Source organism: Lactuca sativa, chromosome 4 (assembly GCF_002870075.4).
Source record: "Lactuca sativa cultivar Salinas chromosome 4, Lsat_Salinas_v11, whole genome shotgun sequence".
Classification (NCBI taxonomy): Eukaryota; Viridiplantae; Streptophyta; class Magnoliopsida; order Asterales; family Asteraceae; genus Lactuca; species Lactuca sativa.
This window is the reverse complement of record NC_056626.2, coordinates 352,485,876-352,506,164: the sequence shown is the minus strand read 5'-3', so window position 1 is coordinate 352,506,164 and position 20,289 is coordinate 352,485,876. Positions and strand designations below refer to the sequence as shown.

Below are 20,289 nucleotides of genomic sequence, written 5' to 3'. Positions count from 1 at the left end.
ACGAGATGAGACGAAGGTTCGTGCTAGGTTTGTCTCTCTAAATAACTAGGGTTTCGTGATTGGGAAGGTGAAGGCGAACGGCCTTCTCGTGACACATAATTTCAGCATGGTGGGGGCTTAACCAGTCCATGCCAATAATCACATCGAAACTCCTAATGGAAACAGGCATTAAGTCTATTCGAAAGACGTGTTGATTTAAGGTTAGGGTACATCCGGTGTAGATTTCCCCAGTGGATTCGGTTTTCCCATTGGCCATTTCCACCGTAAAGGTTTCATTGAGCTTCCGGGGTTGTTGTTTTAAATAGTGTTTAAACTTATTGCTCACAAAGCTTCGCTCTGCTCCGGTGTCAAACAGGATGCATGCATAAGTGTGGTTTAGGGGAAACGTACCGGTAACAACAGCAGGATCCTGAATTGCCTCCCCCTGACCCATAGCCAGCCACCTTCTCGTCCCTCCATTTTCGGGATTGTTGTTGTTAGGGCAATCGTGATGAAAATGCCCAGTCCTTCCACACCCATAGTAGGTGTGGCTAGGTCCGGCATTGTTGCCGCCAGCGTTGGTGTTGTTGTTGTTGCGGTTGTTGTTGTTGTTGCTTCCCTGTTGTTATTCTGGGGAGGGTAAGTCCTGCAATACCTTGCCGTGTGCCCCTTCCGATTGCAACTGGTGCACTGCAGCTCCTTGCATTCTCCATTGTGATGGAAACCGCACTTGTTGCACTTGAGAAGATTACCGGAATAAGGTCTAGGAGCATTTGGAGCAGCTGAGGCTGGAGCATGTGGTGTGGCTGGAACTTGCGCGGTGGCAGCATTAACCGCCACTGTCTGCTGCTTCTTGGATGTCTCGGAGCCTTGATGCCCCTTTCTCTTATTGTTCTTCCCCTTCTTGCCATCACTTTCCTTCTTGGCTTCCGCCTCCGCTGGCTTCTCACCCTTCTTGTTGTTGTGGTCATACAGCTTCTTGGCCAATCTCTTGGTGCTGTCGAAAGTTTCAGGATTTGCAGCTATCAAGTTTCCTTGGACCGGGGAGGTTAGTCCCCAGATGAATCGCTCGATCTTCTTTCCTTCTGAGGTGATCATGCCAGGACATAACAAAGATAGTTCGCTAAACCTTGATATGTAGGCATCTATATCAGCATTTCGGATAGTGAGGTTCCACAGTTCTTGTTCCATTTTCTGAATTTCACCACAAGGGCAGTATTCGGCCATCAGCATTTCTTTCATTTCTGTCCATGGTATGGAATTGGCTACGGGGAGTGTCATGGCTTCCACGTGTCCGTTCCACCAAGTGAGTGCTTGGTCAACAAAGGTGCATGCAGCAAACTTCACCTTCATCTCTTCAGGGCAATCGCATATCTAGAACATCGATTCCACCTTCTCGATCCATCGTTTCAGGGTGATCACGATCACTCCTCCAGTGTCGTTAAAGGTTCGTGGTTTAGCATTGGTGAAGTCTTTGTAAGAGCATGTTTTGGTGGGTCCTTGATTCATTCCGTTGTTCGAACTCCCGGCCCCTTGTCCGTTGCCTCCTCCATTGTTCCCTTGGTGAATTTGTGCCATTGCTGCGGCACTGCAGCAGATACGGCTGCCTGGAATGCAGTGGAGTCAACTTCGGGTGGGGTTGGTCCAGGGTTTCCGCGAGTAGGTCGGCGAGGCATCTTTCTTTCATGAAACGGAAAGATGTTGAGTGTATGTGGTTTCTGTGAGGTTGTGATCCTACCGACTAGGTGCATGGTACGAACTTAAGTACTTCTACAAACTAGCATACAATCATGGATACGTAACACATAGCAGATTATAACGTCATATAAAATCTTTCATTACTATTATCCGCACTTTGGTACATGAAAATTTTGCTCGTAAGAGCATACATAAGTGATACTAGTTCGACAGCATAACGGCTCTATGAGTAGTGTAGTCACTTAAACATAGAGTCGAGGTACATAGCATACATCCTAATGACCTAGTAAGATAAGTCTATCCCTAACCGCGATGAGCTGTGCTCGAGGGTGGTGCTGAGGAAGTGGATGCTCCCTGAAGACGAGCCACCTGTCGTTCTGCGTCCTGGAGTCGAGACTCCCACCTCACCTGCCTCATATGGAACTTTCGAAGAACGTCACGTGTCTCCTGCTCTGCACGCTCGACCCTAGTCCATAACTGGCGTACCTGGTCGGCGGTGCTCTGGGCGAGGTCGCTGGTGTTCCGTAGCCGTCTCACCATGACTGGAAGGGCTCGATCAGCTGGCCCTCCATCCCTCAGGTCAAAGAACTTGCGTGAAATGCCGAACGGGGTTCATCCCTGCTGTCTGCTCCATCTCCAAAGATCAATACCCCTGGGAGGTGTAGGACCAGTGGGGCCTACCCTGTAAGCGGGCACCCTAATCGGGTAAAGGGGGTTGATGACTTCAGACTCCGCATCCGAATCACCCCCTTCGCCGTCGTCGAGTTCCTCTTCAAAGCTTCCTTCATCTTCCTCCTCCTCCTGTTCTTCTTCTGGTTCGGCAGGCTCGCCCTCGACTCCTGCCTCCGGTTCCCCGTCAGATTCCTCTTCGGGTCTTCCTCAGGCTCTTCCTCAGGCTCCTCGTCTAACCATCCGTTATTTCCCTGGTTAGGGAAGTAAGGATCTCCGGGGTGATGCAAATCAGCCATGTTGTCTGCGAGAGTGTATAAATATGCTACATTATTCCTAGGACACTACAACTATTGTACAGACTAAACGGATGTTCTCTTTTTGGTGCTAAAGGGGTATATTTTTAGGTTCCCTAGCTATCACGATCTCATCAGAACGTGTGATAGTTATACCTTGGAGGGAATGTAGTTGATCAGGCTACATCCACTCCTTGATACCACTAAGAACAGTCCCTGATTAACCGGGATACTAGCATTATCTTGTTTGGTTCGGCGTTATGTTCTTGTTCCTAATGCAAGCAAGGGTATTTCATTGTTATGTTTTACTTGTTTTGTTCAGAGTTGTGTTAGTCCCTCTTTTGGTTTATAGTTGCATATCAATGTGTGGTTAGATATGCTAGTTCACTATAAACAGAGCTCTGATACCAACCTGTCACACCCCCGAACCAGACGGCGGAAACGTCTGAGGGCTATTGTGAGTTAATTGAATACCATCACAATGATTATACATGAATGATAACATCATTCATCACCATGCATTGAAATATTACAACCGATATTGTTTACATTCAGTACATTGTTTTAAAACATTACATTTCCAAAACATAAACGTTCGATATTAATTAAACAAAACATCATGATATCACTGGATACATTTTCTTCGACTTACCTGTTACCTGAGAATACAAGTATTTTGGAAAAACGTCAACATATGAAATGTTGGTGAGTTCATAAGTAATGTTTGAAAAGTAATGATTTGTATTGTTTTGAAAACCACCAGAAAATCCGATATTTTCTGAAAATAGTATTGTATATAAGAAAAAGTGTGAAGATCCGTAAGTATGCTTGTTGATTTCTGTAAACGTGAATAATTGTTAGACTTTGTATGCATCACATAGGTGAAAGTGTTGAATTCCCTAGGAAAACCCGATGTTTTCCTAATACATCAAATTACATGTCTTATTTATTGTTATACCGATACGACGTTTGTTTCCGATAATTCCAGGTGACATTGGATTAATTATGGGTTGTGAGTCGTTATAATCACGCATTAATGAAAATGACTAGTTTATAACTACCAATTACAAACGATCCTTTTGGCATCGTCCGTAAGACTCACTTAATCCAACCACCCTGACTTCTCATAGCCCCACAACTAAGGAGAAAAGAGGGTACGAAGCCCTCGTTATTTCCATAAGTCGTTCAAGGCTATCGTGAATGCGAAAGGCTCTTGGCCCAACTCGCATTTGACTTCTCGACTTTGCTAAAAGTACCAATGGGCCCTTGGGGCCCAATAGCACAATAAAGCTATTGAAAGTCCTTTTACATGGAATTAGGTCATAGAAGGCCCAATAACATGTAAGCGCGGTCCCTTCGGGCCTAAAGATCATGTCATTAGGCTAGCTAGGCCCAACAAGCACGATTTAAAACTTTCAAGCCCAAAGATTGAATATTGACTTCTCGTAAATTTCCGCATGTGTATTGAAGTACTATTGTTTATTGATTTTTGATTCGTTATTGATTCGAGACCGAATCAATTCGTTTGGCAACGATATATTGGTGTTGAAAGTGTATTTGCTATTACGTTCCGCCGGTAGTCGTGGTACTCGTATTTTATCTTAAGGGATTTATTGTTTTAAGCATTAGAGTTTTCCTTCTTATGCCCCTTCTTGGATAAAATTTACACTTTTAACCCTTTATATAAAAGAATTTCCATTTTAGTCCTTAAACCATTTTTCTTGACACTTTAGTATCAAAACTTGTTGAAAAGACATTTTCAGCCCAGATTTACTTGATAAACAGCTTAAGTCCCTAAAAAATGAAATTTTCTCAGTTGAAACCCCCATTTTTGCAACTTTTACAATTTTGGCCCAAAATGGAAAATTTTTGCATTTTTAGTCCCTTTTTAATTTGAAAAGCATTTTTGGCTTTTGAAATGGTTTTAGTATACTTGTAATCCCCTGTTTTACATAAATGTGCATTTTCAGCCCCTAAAATTCAAAAATCTCGCAAATTGGGGCTTTATTGGGCCGAAAAGCCCATTTTAGCCTATTATGTTCAAAATTCACATTTTTAACCCTTCAAAAGTGTTGATATTCAGAAAATATATACTAGAAACTGTTTAGACTCATTTCAACCTTCATAAATTATCTTTTGTCGTTTTGGGCCCCTTAGTTTTGTATTTTTGACATTTTGAGTCCAAAAATGAGTTTTAAGTCCAAAAATGTTCATTCTAACCAACTAAACTATTTTTCTAGACTTGATTAGTGTGAAATGGTATAAGTTATACTTATTTCGTTCCTTATATTGTAGTTCTCTGTTTTTAGGTTCTTTTGGCTAACATAAACATCACAAATCACATAAGATCATACATATAAGCATAAAAATCACACAAGGCATACATTGACTCATAGATCTACACATTTTCTTGTATTCTCCCCCACAAAACTTATAAAAACCAAAAAAGAGGGGGTATGAAGCTCACCTTGGGTGTGGTTTCGGTTTTGGAAGGAAATATGAGAAGAAATTTGATCCTAGCAACCTTCCTTGGAAGATCTTGAACTTGGATGCTTCTTAGGTGCTAGATCATGAGTTTGAATGAATTAAGAGGTGATTTTTGGATGAAATGAAGTAACTAGCTTATGGATCTAAGAAATTTCTTACCTTAGATGATGATTTTTATGGAAGAAGCCCTTGAACTCTTCTTAGATCTCGAAAATATGGAGGAGAAATGAGAGAGTTTCTTGAGAGAACAGTGAGTGAAATGTGTGTGTGTGTGTGTGCTTGGAATCGGACGAGAGCAAGAGAGAGAGGGAGAAGAAGAGGGTGTTGCATGGAAGTATGGGAAATGCATGGAAATCCCTTGAATAATTGTGAGGTGGCACCCAACAAAGTCAACTCTTCCTCTCTGTGGGCTTGGGCTGAGAATGGAGAGGGAAAGAGGAGATTTTTGGGGCTTTTTGCCCCTAAGCCCATATTATAGTTAAGTTAGATGATGTTTGACTCAATTAAATCAAAGTATAATTTTTATGACCTATTAGGGCTAAATTAGGTTAATTATGGCCCAAAATGGTTCATATAATTAATTTATTTCATTCTAGGCCCAATATGGCCCAAAATATTGAAATAAATGAAAGTGGGTCCAATTAGAGCCCATTTAAGAGTTCTAAGCCCAAGATAGTCAAATTGGAAGCTTATTGGTCCATTGGGCCCAATAAGGAAGTCCTAGTCCAAAATGGACCTAAACAAGAACTTCTAGGGTTTCCAATTGCTTGTTGACTATTTGTAGTGCTTGTATGAAGTGTTTGATTGAAATATTGTTGTCATAGAGTAAGTATTATGCATGATTTCATTTATTTGATTCATAATTTGACTTAAGTGTTGTATTTACAAGGCACAAAAATTTCTAGTTGTGATAATGGTGGTGTTCTTTTGTGTTGTTGACGGTAAGTGCTTTGCATTTTCTTCTCTTTGTCCTCTTTTTCTTCTTGTCGCCGTTAGGCGGCCAACATTTCATGTTCCGATATCTTCAGGTGTTGAGTCTTCTTTATCTATGGATGAGGTTTTGCGGAAACGGTATCGGGGTAAGTTGGAGTACCGTGAGGTGGATCTGGTTGACCTGCTTCCTCCTCCTCGCCGGATGGACCGGTTTGCCCTAGCTATTTCCCCTTCTGTTCCTCCTGTGAGTAGTTCGTCGTCGTAGATGGATCTTTTACATGCCCGCCCTATATCCGATGTGATGCCTTTCTTCCTCCTTGGAGAGTAGTGAGGATAGTAAAGAGGGGATTATCGCTGATGTCCGGCGCATGCAAGCAAAACGGAAAGCTATATTAGCTATAGGTGAGCCATTCGTCGGTGCATCTAATGTTGCCAAAAGGGTTCAGACCAGGCGTGGTTTTTCCCGCCTGTTGGATTCTATAGCTTCCACTCCGACCAGCGTGGTGGTGATCTCTGATTACGATAATCAACAATCCGAAGGGATCAATAGGGCACGTGAACAGCCCGTTGTTTCATCTGTTGTTGCTACATCTGTTCCAAGTGTCCCGGTTGCAAAGGTCCCAAAACTTTCTCCTGTCAATGATTCTAGCGTTCCCAGCCAACCCTCGATCCCTTCAGGGGGGGGGACTGGAGAGATTTCCATCAAGCCTCCTGCCCTTTTTCCCTTCATGGAATCTTCACAATGACTCCCGGCTATCTGTCTACGCTAATGCTCTTAAGTTTTCTCGCCATGCTTTTCCCCCTGTTGTGGTTAGTGATATGGAGGCTATGGGGAACCCTGCTCTTGCCAATAACATAGGTTATGTTGCAGCGCAAGCCATGTTCTACCTTGTCGCAGGCTCTCAACATGTCCACTCTTTGGGCGAGATGGAAGCCGCCCATGCCACCTGTGAATCGCATATGGTGGGATTGGAGCGTCGCGTTGGTGAACTTGATGAGGACCTCCAACTTCTTGAACAAAAGTGTCAACTTCTTGCTTCTAAAATGTCTACTCTTGAGGATACTAAAGCCACTCTAGAGGCCAAGGTTGACTCCCTTTCCCAGGTCAATGAAGGCTTGATGATTCAAGTGGAGAGCCTTCAACGTGATGATGCCGACCATGATAAGCTAGTTTCTTCTTTGCAAGCAAACGTTGATACCTTACGCCGGGATTTGGATTGGTTAGTGCATGTTAGTGTTGTTCGTGTTGTTGACAAACTGATCTAGCATCCGGGCTTTACAAATGCTATAAGTATTATTCGGCACGCTGCTTTTGTGGTTGGGGTTGAATCAGCTCAGAAGGTCGCCGTTGGTGTTGGGTATGAGGGTGTCGGTGCTTGCCTCCCTGCTGCTGATCCTGTAGTCAGTGTGAACGATGCTCTGCTATCCTTCGCGAGTATTGCATCTTTATTGGGGTTGGGAGATTTAGATATTGAGGGCCTACGGGAGTTGTGTTCTTTTTCCAGTTCGGGTGGTACCCCGAATGGTATGGTTGAGAGAGAGGAAATTGTGGAGGTGATTGAAGATAATGTTGGCAAAGATGGTTAAGGTGTCGAAGATGATGGTGGTTGCAACATTGGAGTGGGTGGTGAAGGTCCTGGTGGGGATGCGATAGGTGTGGTGGTGGGTATGTCTGCTGAAAATGAAGATGCTTCGGCATCGTGTGCTACCCCTTCTGGGGCGTGAAATTATTCCTTTTAGTTCTCTTCTTTATGTTTTGTGTGTTTGATGGTATGTTGTGTGTTTGATGGTATGTTGCCTATTTTGTTATGCTTCTAAACATTCTATTTTCTGTTTGTTTTACTTTTGGGCATGTAATACATAGACCTTGCTAAATATTGTTTCCTTCTTCTTTTGTGCATACAAAAATGTTTGGTATATTGGGTACCCAGTTGCATGCCCTAAGTATTGCTTTACTTTTCAATATTTTGATGCACTAAGCATTTTGTTCTGCCCATATTAGTATTGACATGCTAAATGTCAAGGTTGGGAGCTCTAAGTACCCAACACTCAAGTTTAATGCATCACGAATTTAGATGTTTTATAAAATTTAATATGTTGAGTATTAAAGTTTGGCATATCGGCCATTTAATTACATTGGCTCGTGGCCTCTAATACACTAAGTATGAGGATTATATCGCTAAGCACGAAGTCAAGTACACTAAGTACCTAGGATGTGGTACACTAAGTATGACATTGAAGAATCCAGAGTTATTTGTCGCTTTTTTAAAAGAAAAACTTCTTCAAATTCCTGGCATTCTAGGTTCTTGGGATTTGCCTTCCCTCCACCGTTTCCAGGACATACGCGTCGTTTCGATTTGCTTCTATAATTTTGTACGGGCCTTCCCATGTTGGACCCAGCTTGCCCTGTGGCTGGGCTCGGCTTGCCTCATTCTTTCTTAACATGTACTCGCCTACTCTGAACGCTCTCTCTTTTACCCTTTGATTGTAATATCTCTCCGCTACCCGCTTGTAGGCGGCTTGCTGTATCTCTGATTTTTCGCGCCTCTCCTCCAGCATGTCTAGGTTTAGCCTTAGGTCTTGGACATTGCTTTCTTCATCTGCATTGGTTGATCTCAGCGTACCTACCATCATTTCCATAAGCAGCATGGATTCCGTCCCATACGTCAAGCTGAACGGTGTTTCATGTGTGCTTGTTCGTCGGGTGGTTCTGTACGACCATAGTACTGCCGGTATCTCCTTCTCCCAATTCCCTTTGGCTTTACCTAAACGTTTCTTGATTCCATTCACGATGGTTCGATTAGATACTTTTGTCTGTCCGTTTGCCTATGGGTGTGCCACTGAAGTGAACCGCTGGCTTATTCCTTTACTGGTGCACCATTCTCTGAAGGGATTCTCAGCAAACTGCAAGCCGTTATCACTGATGAGCACTTTAGGTGTTCCAAATCTCGTCATGATGTTTTTCCATACAAACTTTATCATGTGTCTCTCGGATATGCATGCTAGAGGTTCCGCCTCGATCCACTTCGTGAAGTAATCCACTGCTACTACCATGTATTTCAGCCTCCCGGGTGCTTCTGGGAACGATCCCACGATGTCTATACCCCACTGGTAGAATGGCCATGGGCTAGATATGTTGCGTAGTGTCACTGGCGGGTTCTCTTGTACTGGGGCATACGACTGGCATTCCTTTCATTTCCTGGTCATCCCCAATGCATCCTGATGCATCGTGGGCCAGTATATTCCCATTTGGAGCACTTTGCCTGTTAAATCTCGTGCTCCTTCGTGTACCCCTGCCTGGCCTGCGTGCGCCTCCTGTAGCGCTTCCATTCCTTTGCCCTGGTCCACGCACTTCAGCCATGGTGTCGTGAATCCTCTTCGGTATAGTTCCCCATCTACCAATACGTATGAGGGCGCCTTTATACGTATTTTCCTGGCTTCACCGTGATCATCTGGCAGCATCCCTCTTTGCAAATACTCCATAAATGGTGTCATCCATGTGGGCCCGGTGGTTGTTAGGTCATTTACCTGCCGCTCGTCTATACTCCTCTCCTTAAGCACCTCTACTAAAACCTTCTTCGATAAATGATCAAAACATGTAGACGGTAGCATACTTAGGGCGTCTTCCCTTCTGTTCTCGCTCCGGGGTATTTGCTTGATCGTGAATTGTTTGAAGGATTGGATTAATCGTCTCACTATTTTTACATATTTCTCCATTCTTTGATATCTTGTCTTGAAATTTCCATTGATTTGGTTCGCAGCTAGCCTTGAATCTGTTAAGGCCGTTACGACCTTCGCACCCATTTGTTTCGCTAAACGCAGTCCTACCAGCAAGGCCTCATACTCGGCCTCATTGTTTGAAGTATGGAAGTCGAAACGAAGGGCATAAGTTACTTTTTCCCCCTCTAGGCTGGTCAAGATTAGACCTGCCCCTGAGCCTTCCCTACTGGAGGCCCCGTCAGTATACAGTGTCCATGAGTAGTTGCTAGCTGGGACTTCCTCCACTGCCCATATTCCTTCCTTAGCCGGGTCGCCTTCATCTGGGATCTTGAGCAAGAAATCAGCCAATGGTTGTCCTTGGTCGATAACTTATATCATGTTCCCCCAGCTCCATCGCCCACTTTGCTAGCCGGCCCGACATTTCCGGCTGGAGCAGTATTTTTTTAATGGGGCAATTCGTTAGTTCTTCAACTTGATGTGCTTGGAAGTAGCATCTCAGACACCGTGTCGCATAAATGAGCGCCAGGACTAATTTCTCTAGGATGGGATAATTGAGTTCGAGGCCCTGCAACGCCCTGCTCATAAAGTATATCGGCTTCTGCTCACCTTCTCTTTCCACGGTCAACAATGAGGATATAGCCTCCATGGATGTCGAAAGGTACACTTGCAGTATTTCCCTAGGATAGGGCTAGCCAGCGTAGGTAGCTTGTGTAGTGCTTCCTTGATTTTCTGGAGCGCCTCCTCCACCACGGCCGTCCATTGAAAATTGTTCTTTTTAATACAACCTTTTAGAGTATGGAATAATGGCATAGCCTTGTCAGCGGATTTCGAAATGAACCTACTCAGGGCCGTGAGCTTCCCGTTCAACCCTGTGTGTCTCTCAAAGTTCCCGGGGGTGGTGTCTCCATAAACTCGTCTACTTTAACTGGACTAGGTTGAATACCCTGCTTGGTGACGTAGTACCCCAGAAACTGTCCTTCCTCTACCCCAAATGTGCACTTCGTCGGGTTCAATTTTATTCTAGTCTTTTCTAGCGTGCAAAAATTTTCCTCGATGTCTTGCAACATTCTGTCTTCATGTGGGCTTTTGATTACCATATCGTCAACATGCACTTCAATATTCCTCCCGATTTGCTTGGCGAAAACTAATTCGACCAAACGCTGGTACGTGGCTCCCGCGTTTTTTAAACCAAAAGGCATCTTGGTGTAACAAAAGGTTCCATGATATGTATAGAAGGTCGTCTTCTCTTCATCTTCGTTGCTCATCAAAATCTGATGATACCCCTTATATGCGTCCAAGAAACACTTTAGCTTGAACCCTTGCAGCGACTCCACTTTCTGATCGATCTCCGGGAGAGGATAGAAGTCCTTAGGGCATGCTTTGTTCAAGTCGGAGAAGTCAATACACATGCGCCAAGACCCATCTTGCTTTCGTACCATAACTGGGTTAGCAATCCAGGTTGGGAATATTGCTTCCCTTACTATTCCGGCCTCCGTCAACTTAGCTACCTCTGTGTTAATCGCCCTGTTACGGTCCCCTCCTTGGACCCTTTTCTTCTGCTTGACTTCTTTTACCCCTGGTTTGATCATGAGTTTATGCTCAATGACTTTCCTATCTACCCCCACCATGTCCGTAGGGGTCCATGCAAACACATGTTTGTATCGCTTGAGGAGGTTGACCATTGCTTCTCTTACGTGGCCTGGGAGATTATGGCCGATACTGACTAACTGGTCGGGATATCTTTCGTTAATTACTTCTTTTCCTTTTGCAGGATCATGTCGCGGCTTCTTTGTCTCCTTGGTTATCTCTGTTAGTTTCATGACTGTAAGGCATTGCAATTCTCTGGGTGGGGTGGCAAGTATTGTACCCGGACCAACCGGGGTGTCGAACTTCATGATTCCATGCATGGTCTACGGGACCGCACCTAGCCTTAGGAGGGCTGTTCTCCCCAAGATAATGTTGTGCTCCGCCGAGTGTCGGATGACCACGAAGTCGATCAGAACCGTTTTCTTTTGTAGCTTTTCATGGCTAGTTATCGTCAGGGGGAGATGAATTGTCCCTAACGGCCATAGGCTGTGGCCAGTGAATCCGACCAGCCTCCCTGTCGTAGGTCTTAAATTGTCTTTCCACCACTCCGGGTGGAGTCGGAAACAATGCTCGTAAATCATGTCTGCCGAACTCCCTGTGTCAATATAGACTCTGTGTATAATCACATCCTTAATGGAGGCCTAGATTACCAGCGGATTATCGCCTCTCCATCCCTCCGGTCTAGGGTCTTGTGCAGAGAATGTGAGTGTTCTTAATAGAAGCTTGGGAATCCATTGGCAGGGCCGATCCAGACGGTCGGCAACCCGGGCGACCACCCAGGGCCCACGTCTCCAGGGGGCCCAAAATTTATTGGCTATGTAGCGTATATATATAAAAAAAATTATTATCTAAATGATTTTTAGGGCTTAAAGTTGGTTCAAACTCAAATTAGTTCAAAAGAAAAACAATTTGGTTTGTTTGTTATTGCTAATTGAACGCGTTTATAGTGAAGAATAAATGATATTTTTTTTGAATCTTTATTATATTTCTCTGTAAGGGGCCCTTTTTTCTTTTCGCCCCGGGCTCGATATACGTTTGGATCGGCCCTGTCTATTGGTCGGCCGTTTGCTCCTCCCTACACCATTTGTTGCGTACCATGAATATCTCTTTTGGTTGGGCCCCATCTCGCAGCGTGTTCTTTGCGTTTTCGGCATCGAATTTGGCGTGCAGGCTCCGTGCTATTTCCACCAAGTCTCCCTTGAGCTGCTTTTCTTCCATTACCTTCTTGATCACTGAACAACTAGCGGTATTGTGTGTCTTGCTTTTGTGATACTCGTAATATCGACTCTTGGGTGACTTGGTTGGTTGTTGTTTCTCTGAAACCATGTATACGTCCGGTCGATGACCCCACCTGTCATCTCTGATGAATGGTCGGAACCGCGCTTGGGGCCTCCTTCCTGGGCCGAAATGTCTACTTCCTCCATGGAAGTCCGTGTGGCCTGGGTTGTGGCGCTTGGTTGTCATAGCATTTAGGTATGCCTGCTTTGCTGCCTCACCTTCCTCCTGCCGTAAATATCGTTCCACCCTCTCTTTTAGCTCTGCTCTCGTTTGGGGTTTCTTACCCATAAGTTTTTGAGATAAGGGGCCTGGTAAGAGTCCCCACGTGAAGGCGCCAGCTATGAGCCCTTCTTCGTGTCCCAGCACATCTAGTGTGGCATTTATGAACCTTGTGAAATATTTACGTACAGCCTCACCCTCCTTCTGCTTGCAGCCTATTATGGAGTGGGAGTCTCCCTTGTACTTATGCAACTGCATAAAGTTGGTGAGAAACAAGTATTTGAGCTGTACGAAGTTGGAGATGTTGCCTGGGCGCAACGTCTTAAACCACGTGCCCGCATTGCCATCAAGGGTCGTCGGGAAGTAGGTACACCAAAACCTCTCGTCAAGCTTCAAGGACGTCATCGTCTATTCATATGTGTCGATATGGCTATCTGGGTCAGTGGTGCCGTTGTAGGTCTTGAGTGTTGGCAGCTTATCTGTGTTGGCTATTCCGTAATCCAGCAATTCCTTGACGAATGGGGATGTGACGCTGCGAGAAAGGCAGTCTTAATTTGGGATGGTTGTCATCGCTTGCAGTTGGTATTGATGGTTTGGACCATACGACGACAACGCATGATAGTCGGGACTTGGGCCATAAAAGGAGTGTTGTTGGAATGGCAGCTGGAGAGGATGGCCAGAAGAGAAAGGGTGTATTGGTGCTAACGGTGTAAGCATTGAGTTCTGTTGTAGGTTGTGGATTGGATCAATGGTAGGTCCGGTCCATGTGCCCGTCATGGAATATATGGGCGGTGTATGGGCTATCATGGTTTGTGCCAGTGGTGGTAGCGAAAGCATTGGACCTGGTCCACCGGACATTTGTTGCAACGGTGACACCGGGAACGGTGGTTGGACACTGTGGACCTGGCATGATAGTTGCGGCGTTGAATGAACCGATGGTGGTTGTTGCGTTGGTGGTACAAAGAATGGCAGCAATTGAAGAGAAGTGGTCCCGCCTGGGTTGATGTCGGCTAGTGGGTTGTGGGTTGCGGGACGGCATTGGTGGTGATTGTGGAGCTTCCCTCGCCTGAGGTTGCTCTGTTGGTTACCGGAGGTGGCCAATTATACAAGTTTGGCAGCAGCAGGACCAGTGGTACCACCTACTTTAGCAACTCTTCAGATTACTGATGGCTGCCAGAGCAAGGCAGATGCACATGTGGTGAGGAGCAGGGCTTTTCAGCTGACAGCCAAGGAGGCTCGCATAGCACCTGATGTGGTGACGGGATCATTCTTCATGAATGGTATCTCTACAATGATATTGTTTGATTCGGGTTTGTTGGAGCTCCAGGGGTGCTCTCGAGATGTTCAGTGAGCAGTATCCAGTTAATTTGGGATTATGGATGATCGAGCTGTCCTGGTATCGAGGGTTCATCGGGGTGTGTTCTCTAGATGTTCAGTGAGCAGTATCTAATTGATTTGGTTCCTATTCCTTTGTGGGGGAACAAGGTTATTGTGGGGATGGATTGGTCGAGCCTCAACAGGGCAGTGATTGATTGTAAGCATCAGTTGGTATGTATTTGGACCCCAAGTGTGGGAGAGTTAGTGATTCAAGGAGAGAGCACAACGTGGGTCAATTCTATGTTTAACAGCTAAGGCCATATGTTATCTTCATTAGGGTTGCTCCGAATATGTCTCCTATGTTATGGATACCCTAGATAAGGATAAGGCATTTATTGATGATGTGTCTGTTGTTTAGGAATACCTGGAGGATTTTCCTGGGGTGTCGCCGGAGAGGCAGGTGGAGTTTAGGATTGCCCTGGTTCCGAGTGCGGCATCAATAGTTAAAGCACCATATCGATTAGCTTCTCCATAGATGCAAGAGTTGTCTACACAGTTGCAGGAGCTGTTAGACAAAGAGTTCATTTGACCGAGCAGTTCGCCATTCGGAGCATCAATCCAGTTTCTGATGAAGAAAAAGGATGGGTCGCATCGGATGTGTATTGACTACTAGGAGCTAAATAAGTTAACAGTGAAGAACCGTTATCCACTCCCAAGGATTGATGATTTGTTTGACCAGATTTAGGGTGCATCTTGGTTTTCCAAGATTGATCTTTGTTTGGGTTATCATCAGATGAGGGTCAGAGAGGAGGATGTGCAGAAGACGGCCTTTCAGACTCGTTGTTTTCATTACGAATGGAGACTCCTGGAGATGTGAATTAACTGAAGACGATAAGTTTCAGGTAAAAGCCCTTTGAAACATGTGGAAAAACGGGAACAGGTAGACACTGGTGGCTTTAGGTGGATTAAAGAGGTCCCCATTAAAGTGATATGTTTCAATTGGAGGGCGAGAATGGGTCGAATTCCAACTGCAAAGGCTTTGTCTACACGAGGAGTCACTATCCCCTCTCAAATCTGTTGTCAGTGTGGTGCAGACGAAGAAACCAAGGATCATACCCTGGTAAAATGTCCATTCACCAAAACAGTTTTGGAATGGATTTTCAGATAGTATAACAACATTCCTTTGGCAAATTTCCAAACGGTCTAAGACATGCTAGACTACGTGTCACAATAGGGAAACATCCCTAAGAAGAAGAATCAAGTGATGGTTATTTGCTATGGATCTCTATGTTGCATCTGGAAGACAAAGAACAAGAGACTCTTTAATAACAAGATTGTATGTGCTACAAAAGTGGTCGACATCATTAAGTCTACTATGTTTCTATGGTTTAAACATCGGAGTGTTAACAGTTGTTTAAGATGGTCGGATCAGACAACCCGCCCTCTTATTGGTTTGTAATGTTGTTTGCTGCTTCATCTTTTTCTTTATACTCTCGTTTTGCCCCCTTTTTAACTTCTTGCTATGTTGGAACCTTTTAATATATATATATATATATATATATATATATATATATATATATATATATATATATATATATATATATATATATATATATATATATATATATATATATATTCATTTGATGATTAAAAAAAATCTAGTTCCAATACAAACATAATTAATTCCTTCATATGAGATTATTATTACATTCTCTCAATGTGGGTGATTTTCTTGACCAATATACTTTTCCAATTATTTATATCAATTTCCACATTCTCTTGTTGCCATGTTTTTCCATTAATTAAATATCAGCGCGAATAAAGTAGGAAATTCTACATGGATTTTATGGACAAATTTCATTTGGAAATGGCCCAAAATATGTAAACATATTTCGCGATTGATGTTTAAAGCCTTTTGGGCTTATACACATTTATTTTTGTTTCTTCTTGACCCAAGAATCTTTAGAATAAATAACAACTTTTCCAACTGCATCTTTGTCATTCCTATTGAAGGATTAAATTGTTACATTAAAATTTAAAAATGAATAAAGACATTAAATATATATATACTTATTGACGAAATAAATAAATAAAAATGTCATTAACTAAATTTATCATCTTTCCGTTATATGTCTCAATGAATCTAATCACCCACTATCTTACAATCACATCAATTACATAACTTTCATCCATTTCTAATAAAAAATTAAACAATTCAACATCTCACATATGAAAGATTGCTTAAAAAAGCATATATCATTTCATTAATAGTGTCAAAATCATAGTATATATACAATCTAATCAGTCTACACCCAAAACCTTTATCAATTGTTAACAATTCTCGTGTACTATATGTGAAACATCTCCAAGAATCATGGGATTGAGCTCTGTTGCTACCCGAAAATCCAACATGGATATACTTTCTGAAGAAGATCTCAAATGGGTCAACTTTATAACCCTTTTTAAAAAAGAATCTAACCCATTATTCAACAAGTCAACACAATCCATGGAAATATCCAATCCCTCTGTTTTCAGATTGTGTTTCAACCTGTTGTTTAAAGAATTTGAAGCTGGCAACTGACCACTGTAATGGCAAGTTTCAGTGTGGTATGCAGAATCTGAATGAGTGTAAGTATTAAGAACTTTTCGGGTTTCTTTTGAGTGTAGATTGATGCCAAATGGAGCCCTAACTGGGCTTCTACTATAAACTTCTTCACCATCTTCATCAGAATTATTAGGAGGAGGTTTGCTGCTTAAAGAAACACTTTGTTGTTGTTGTTGTTGTTGGAGTTTTATTGTTTGGAAATCTGTACGTGTGTTTTCATGGAGTGATCTATCTTTGAATTTTCTTTCACGAAGATTTGGGGTTCTTCCTTTTTTAGGGGACTGAGGAAATGCACAGAGGGATTGAAGACTTGTTCTTGGGTGGGACCCATTAGGGAGTTTTAGAGTCAAAGGAGTGTTGGATTTGAAATGTTTTTGAGGGGGTGTATTGGAAAAAGAAGCGTTTTTTATGATGGAAATGATGAGTTCGTTGTGAAGATGAAGATTCTCTCGACCTATTAAAGCTACACAATGCTTATCAAATTCTGGTTTTCTGAGCTTTTGACTCAAATACCTGGTGAGTAGATTGAAGTACTTCTCAGCTTTTTGTGCACCGAGTCTCTTTCCGATCTCAACTTTGATCTCGAAAGTATCGATTCTGGAAAAACACCGAACTGCAGGCATTTTCGTTGTTCAATCACTATTCAGTGTCTTAGAATCATCAAAACATCTTCAACCAATTGAAAAAAAACACGATGATCTCCACATCACTACAAAACCCCCAAATTCCACTGAATTGCAACTACAAATCCGAGTTATCGATTCCTGTAACAAACAAAAACGGAAGCAAAAAAACCCTAAATGAGAATTTACTCAAACAGAGCTTCATGTTACTTCATTATATCAAAAATCGAATCTAATGAAACATCGATTCACTCGAATACGAAGCTCGAAAGAAAAATAATTGAATCAAACAAGTAAAGCAATAAACCTCGTAACCAGCAGAGAAACTCGAACTGGACAAAAAATGGATCACCGGAAGAGAAATAAACGCTGACTAAAGAGAAGAGAGTAAGCTAACCTGATTGGTAGAAGTTGGTTGATTGATTTGAACAGAAATCGATGGATCAAAGGAAGTAAGAAGTGTAGATCGGAAGAGGGATTAGGGTTCGTAATCGGAATCTTTTCGTTGGAAGGATGGTCAAAGTCACGTGCGATGGTGGGGTATTGGTATTGGAATTGGATTGGGGGAGAACGGAGAAGTGAGGGTCTTGTTTGGCTGCCGTCAAACATGGATCAATGTCCAATCATACCAAGTCAGCGGGTCGGATCTTTTTAACATACAATGTATACGTTGACCTTTTTCTGTCATACAAATATTCTTCTACATCAAAATTACTTTTTTTTTAGTTAAAGTGAATGTTTCTTTTTTATTTGAACTGTTATGTATGAGACTTATGTATTACATAGGTTAATTAAAATAATTAATTATATTGAACAAAATATTAAAAACTTTGAATTTATAAAAAAAATAATGAATTATTATAATAGATTTGTTTTTTTATCTTTTAAAGTTAAACAAATAATTTAAAAAATAAAAGAAATTAATGAGATTTAATTTTGAAACTAAAAGATAAGTTTATTAATGAAAATAATATCTATCTATTATTATATTTATTGCAGTTATTACATTAAAATTATATATAATTTAATAAAATAGAAAACTCATAAAATGACATGTGAAAAAAATTAATTCAAAATAACCACAAAATGATATTTGACAAATGGAATGAGAGTGTGACAAGTGGCAAAAAAGCATTCATTTATTATAGACTAGGTGTAAGACCTATGTATTACATGGGTTTTATTTAAAAAAAAAAATTAAATTCTAAAATTTGAGAAGTTTGAATTTATAAGAAAAAATAGAAAAATATTGAATTATTAAAATTAAATTGTTTGTTTTTCTTTTAAATTAAATAAATAATTTAGATAAATAAACAAAGGAATCTAATGAAACTTTAATTTAGAAAATTTGAAATTAGAAGAAAGTCAATTAATGAAATTGATATGTATTTATTATTACATTTAAATATTATGTGAAAATTAATAAAATGAAAAAAACCACAAAATGTCATGTGGAAAAAAATTAATTGAAAATAACCACAAAATGACATGTGGCAAAATCAATGAGAGTGTGACATGTGGCAAAAAGCTCTTTATTTATTAAAGAGGATGATTAATAAAATATGTATAACTATATAGACAAAAATGTAGAATTGGTCACTGTAGTATTCAAAAAACTTTAGATATGATCCAAAAAGTTTTCAATTTTGCATGAATGGTCCAAAATCAAGAATTTTTTGTGGTTTTTGGTCTTAAAAAGTTGAAGGGACTATTTTGCCCTTATTTTTTTACATTTTTTATTTATTTAGTATTTAAATAATTATAAAAAATAGAAAATAAAATAAATCCCACAACATCTCTCTCTCACACACACAAATAGATGTACAAGATCTTCTTCATAAAAATGGATGCCACCATTACTACGGTAGTCTTAAGCTAGATCGACCATAGAAGCTCAAAGTTTTCGACCAAACAAAAACTGGTGTGAAGGGCCTTGTAGATGATGAAATCCGCCAAATCCCTCCCATCTTCTTCCAATCACCATAACACATCCCACAAAACCTTAACTGCTGCAATCGACCCATAGAGCATACATGGTGGAGATGATCTGTGAAGGCTCGACAAACCTAGTCATTTTTCAGGTGGTGAATTATGGAATCCCTGAGATATTATTGGAGGTTTGTAGAGACATTCAAATCGAGTACTCAAATCAGGTGATGAAATTAAGAGGCATACTTTTCCGATTATTCTCAAAGGCCTTGGGATTGGACGCAAATCACCTCGAGGATCTCAATTGTAGCAAGGGGCTTTTATTCTCCGACCATTATTGCCCTGCTTATCGATAGAGAACCCTAGGGTCTTCAAAATCTTTTAATCAGGTAAGAGATGTTTATGGTTTGATTTTGAGATCAAAGATAAAGGGCTTTAGCATTTTCAGAAGTGATCATTAGGGTAATTGACAGTTTAGGGTTTGATATTTCTAAGTGTTCTTGATGTTTTTATTTTGATTTTCAAAATGGGTTTGATGGTGAACGAAGATGAAAAATTAAAATTGATGGTTTTGTGTTGTTTCTTTGAAGAAGATGCATTGAGATGTTGAAATTTGTAATAGATATGTGTAATATAATCGTTTTTGGAAAGAGTGTTTGTGTAGAGATGAAGGTGGCCGAAATAATCTAGGTGGAGACGGAGCTGGTTGAAGGTGGTGGTGGCGGACGATGATGGCAGTTGGTGGTAATAATGGAAGCCGGTGGTTAATTTTACTTTCCATTATTGAAGGTTTGTACTTGAGTGTTTGTGTATGTTTGTATTTTCTTGTGTATCAATATACATATGCCTGTCTATTTTGGAGAACAAAATCAGAAAATGTGATGTGTGTATATGTGTTCATGAAAATGTTTATGATCTTGACTATGTGTTTTTGTGTTCCTAAAGATAA

The 20,289-nt window shown here is 41.5% G+C and overlaps 2 protein-coding genes and 1 long non-coding RNA gene across 4 annotated transcripts; 1 reads left to right on the top strand and 2 right to left on the bottom strand.

Moving 5' to 3' along the window:
- Nucleotides 1–12,419: 12,419 nt before the first annotated feature.
- On the bottom strand, nt 12,420–13,271 carry LOC111906435 (uncharacterized). The gene has a single exon (XM_023902203.1). It carries the CDS (start codon nt 13,269–13,271, stop codon nt 12,420–12,422), a length of 852 nt encoding a protein of 283 aa, XP_023757971.1.
- A 3,086-nt stretch (nt 13,272–16,357) lies between these two features.
- Nucleotides 16,358–17,984, bottom strand: LOC111906404 (uncharacterized). Its single transcript, XM_023902166.3, has 2 exons — nt 17,809–17,984; nt 16,358–17,552 (listed from the first exon to the last, which is right to left on the bottom strand). Exon 2 carries the CDS (start codon nt 17,409–17,411, stop codon nt 16,515–16,517), a length of 897 nt encoding a protein of 298 aa, XP_023757934.1. The 5' UTR covers nt 17,412–17,552; nt 17,809–17,984; the 3' UTR covers nt 16,358–16,514.
- A 1,146-nt stretch (nt 17,985–19,130) lies between these two features.
- On the top strand, nt 19,131–20,246 carry LOC111906405 (uncharacterized). Of its 2 annotated transcripts, none has more exons than XR_002855200.3 (2): nt 19,131–19,729; nt 20,005–20,246. It is a non-coding gene; the product is annotated as an uncharacterized LOC111906405 (long non-coding RNA). The 2 variants fall into 2 exon arrangements; XR_008232261.1 differs by having other exon boundaries at nt 19,992–20,246.
- Nucleotides 20,247–20,289: the final 43 nt, after the last annotated feature.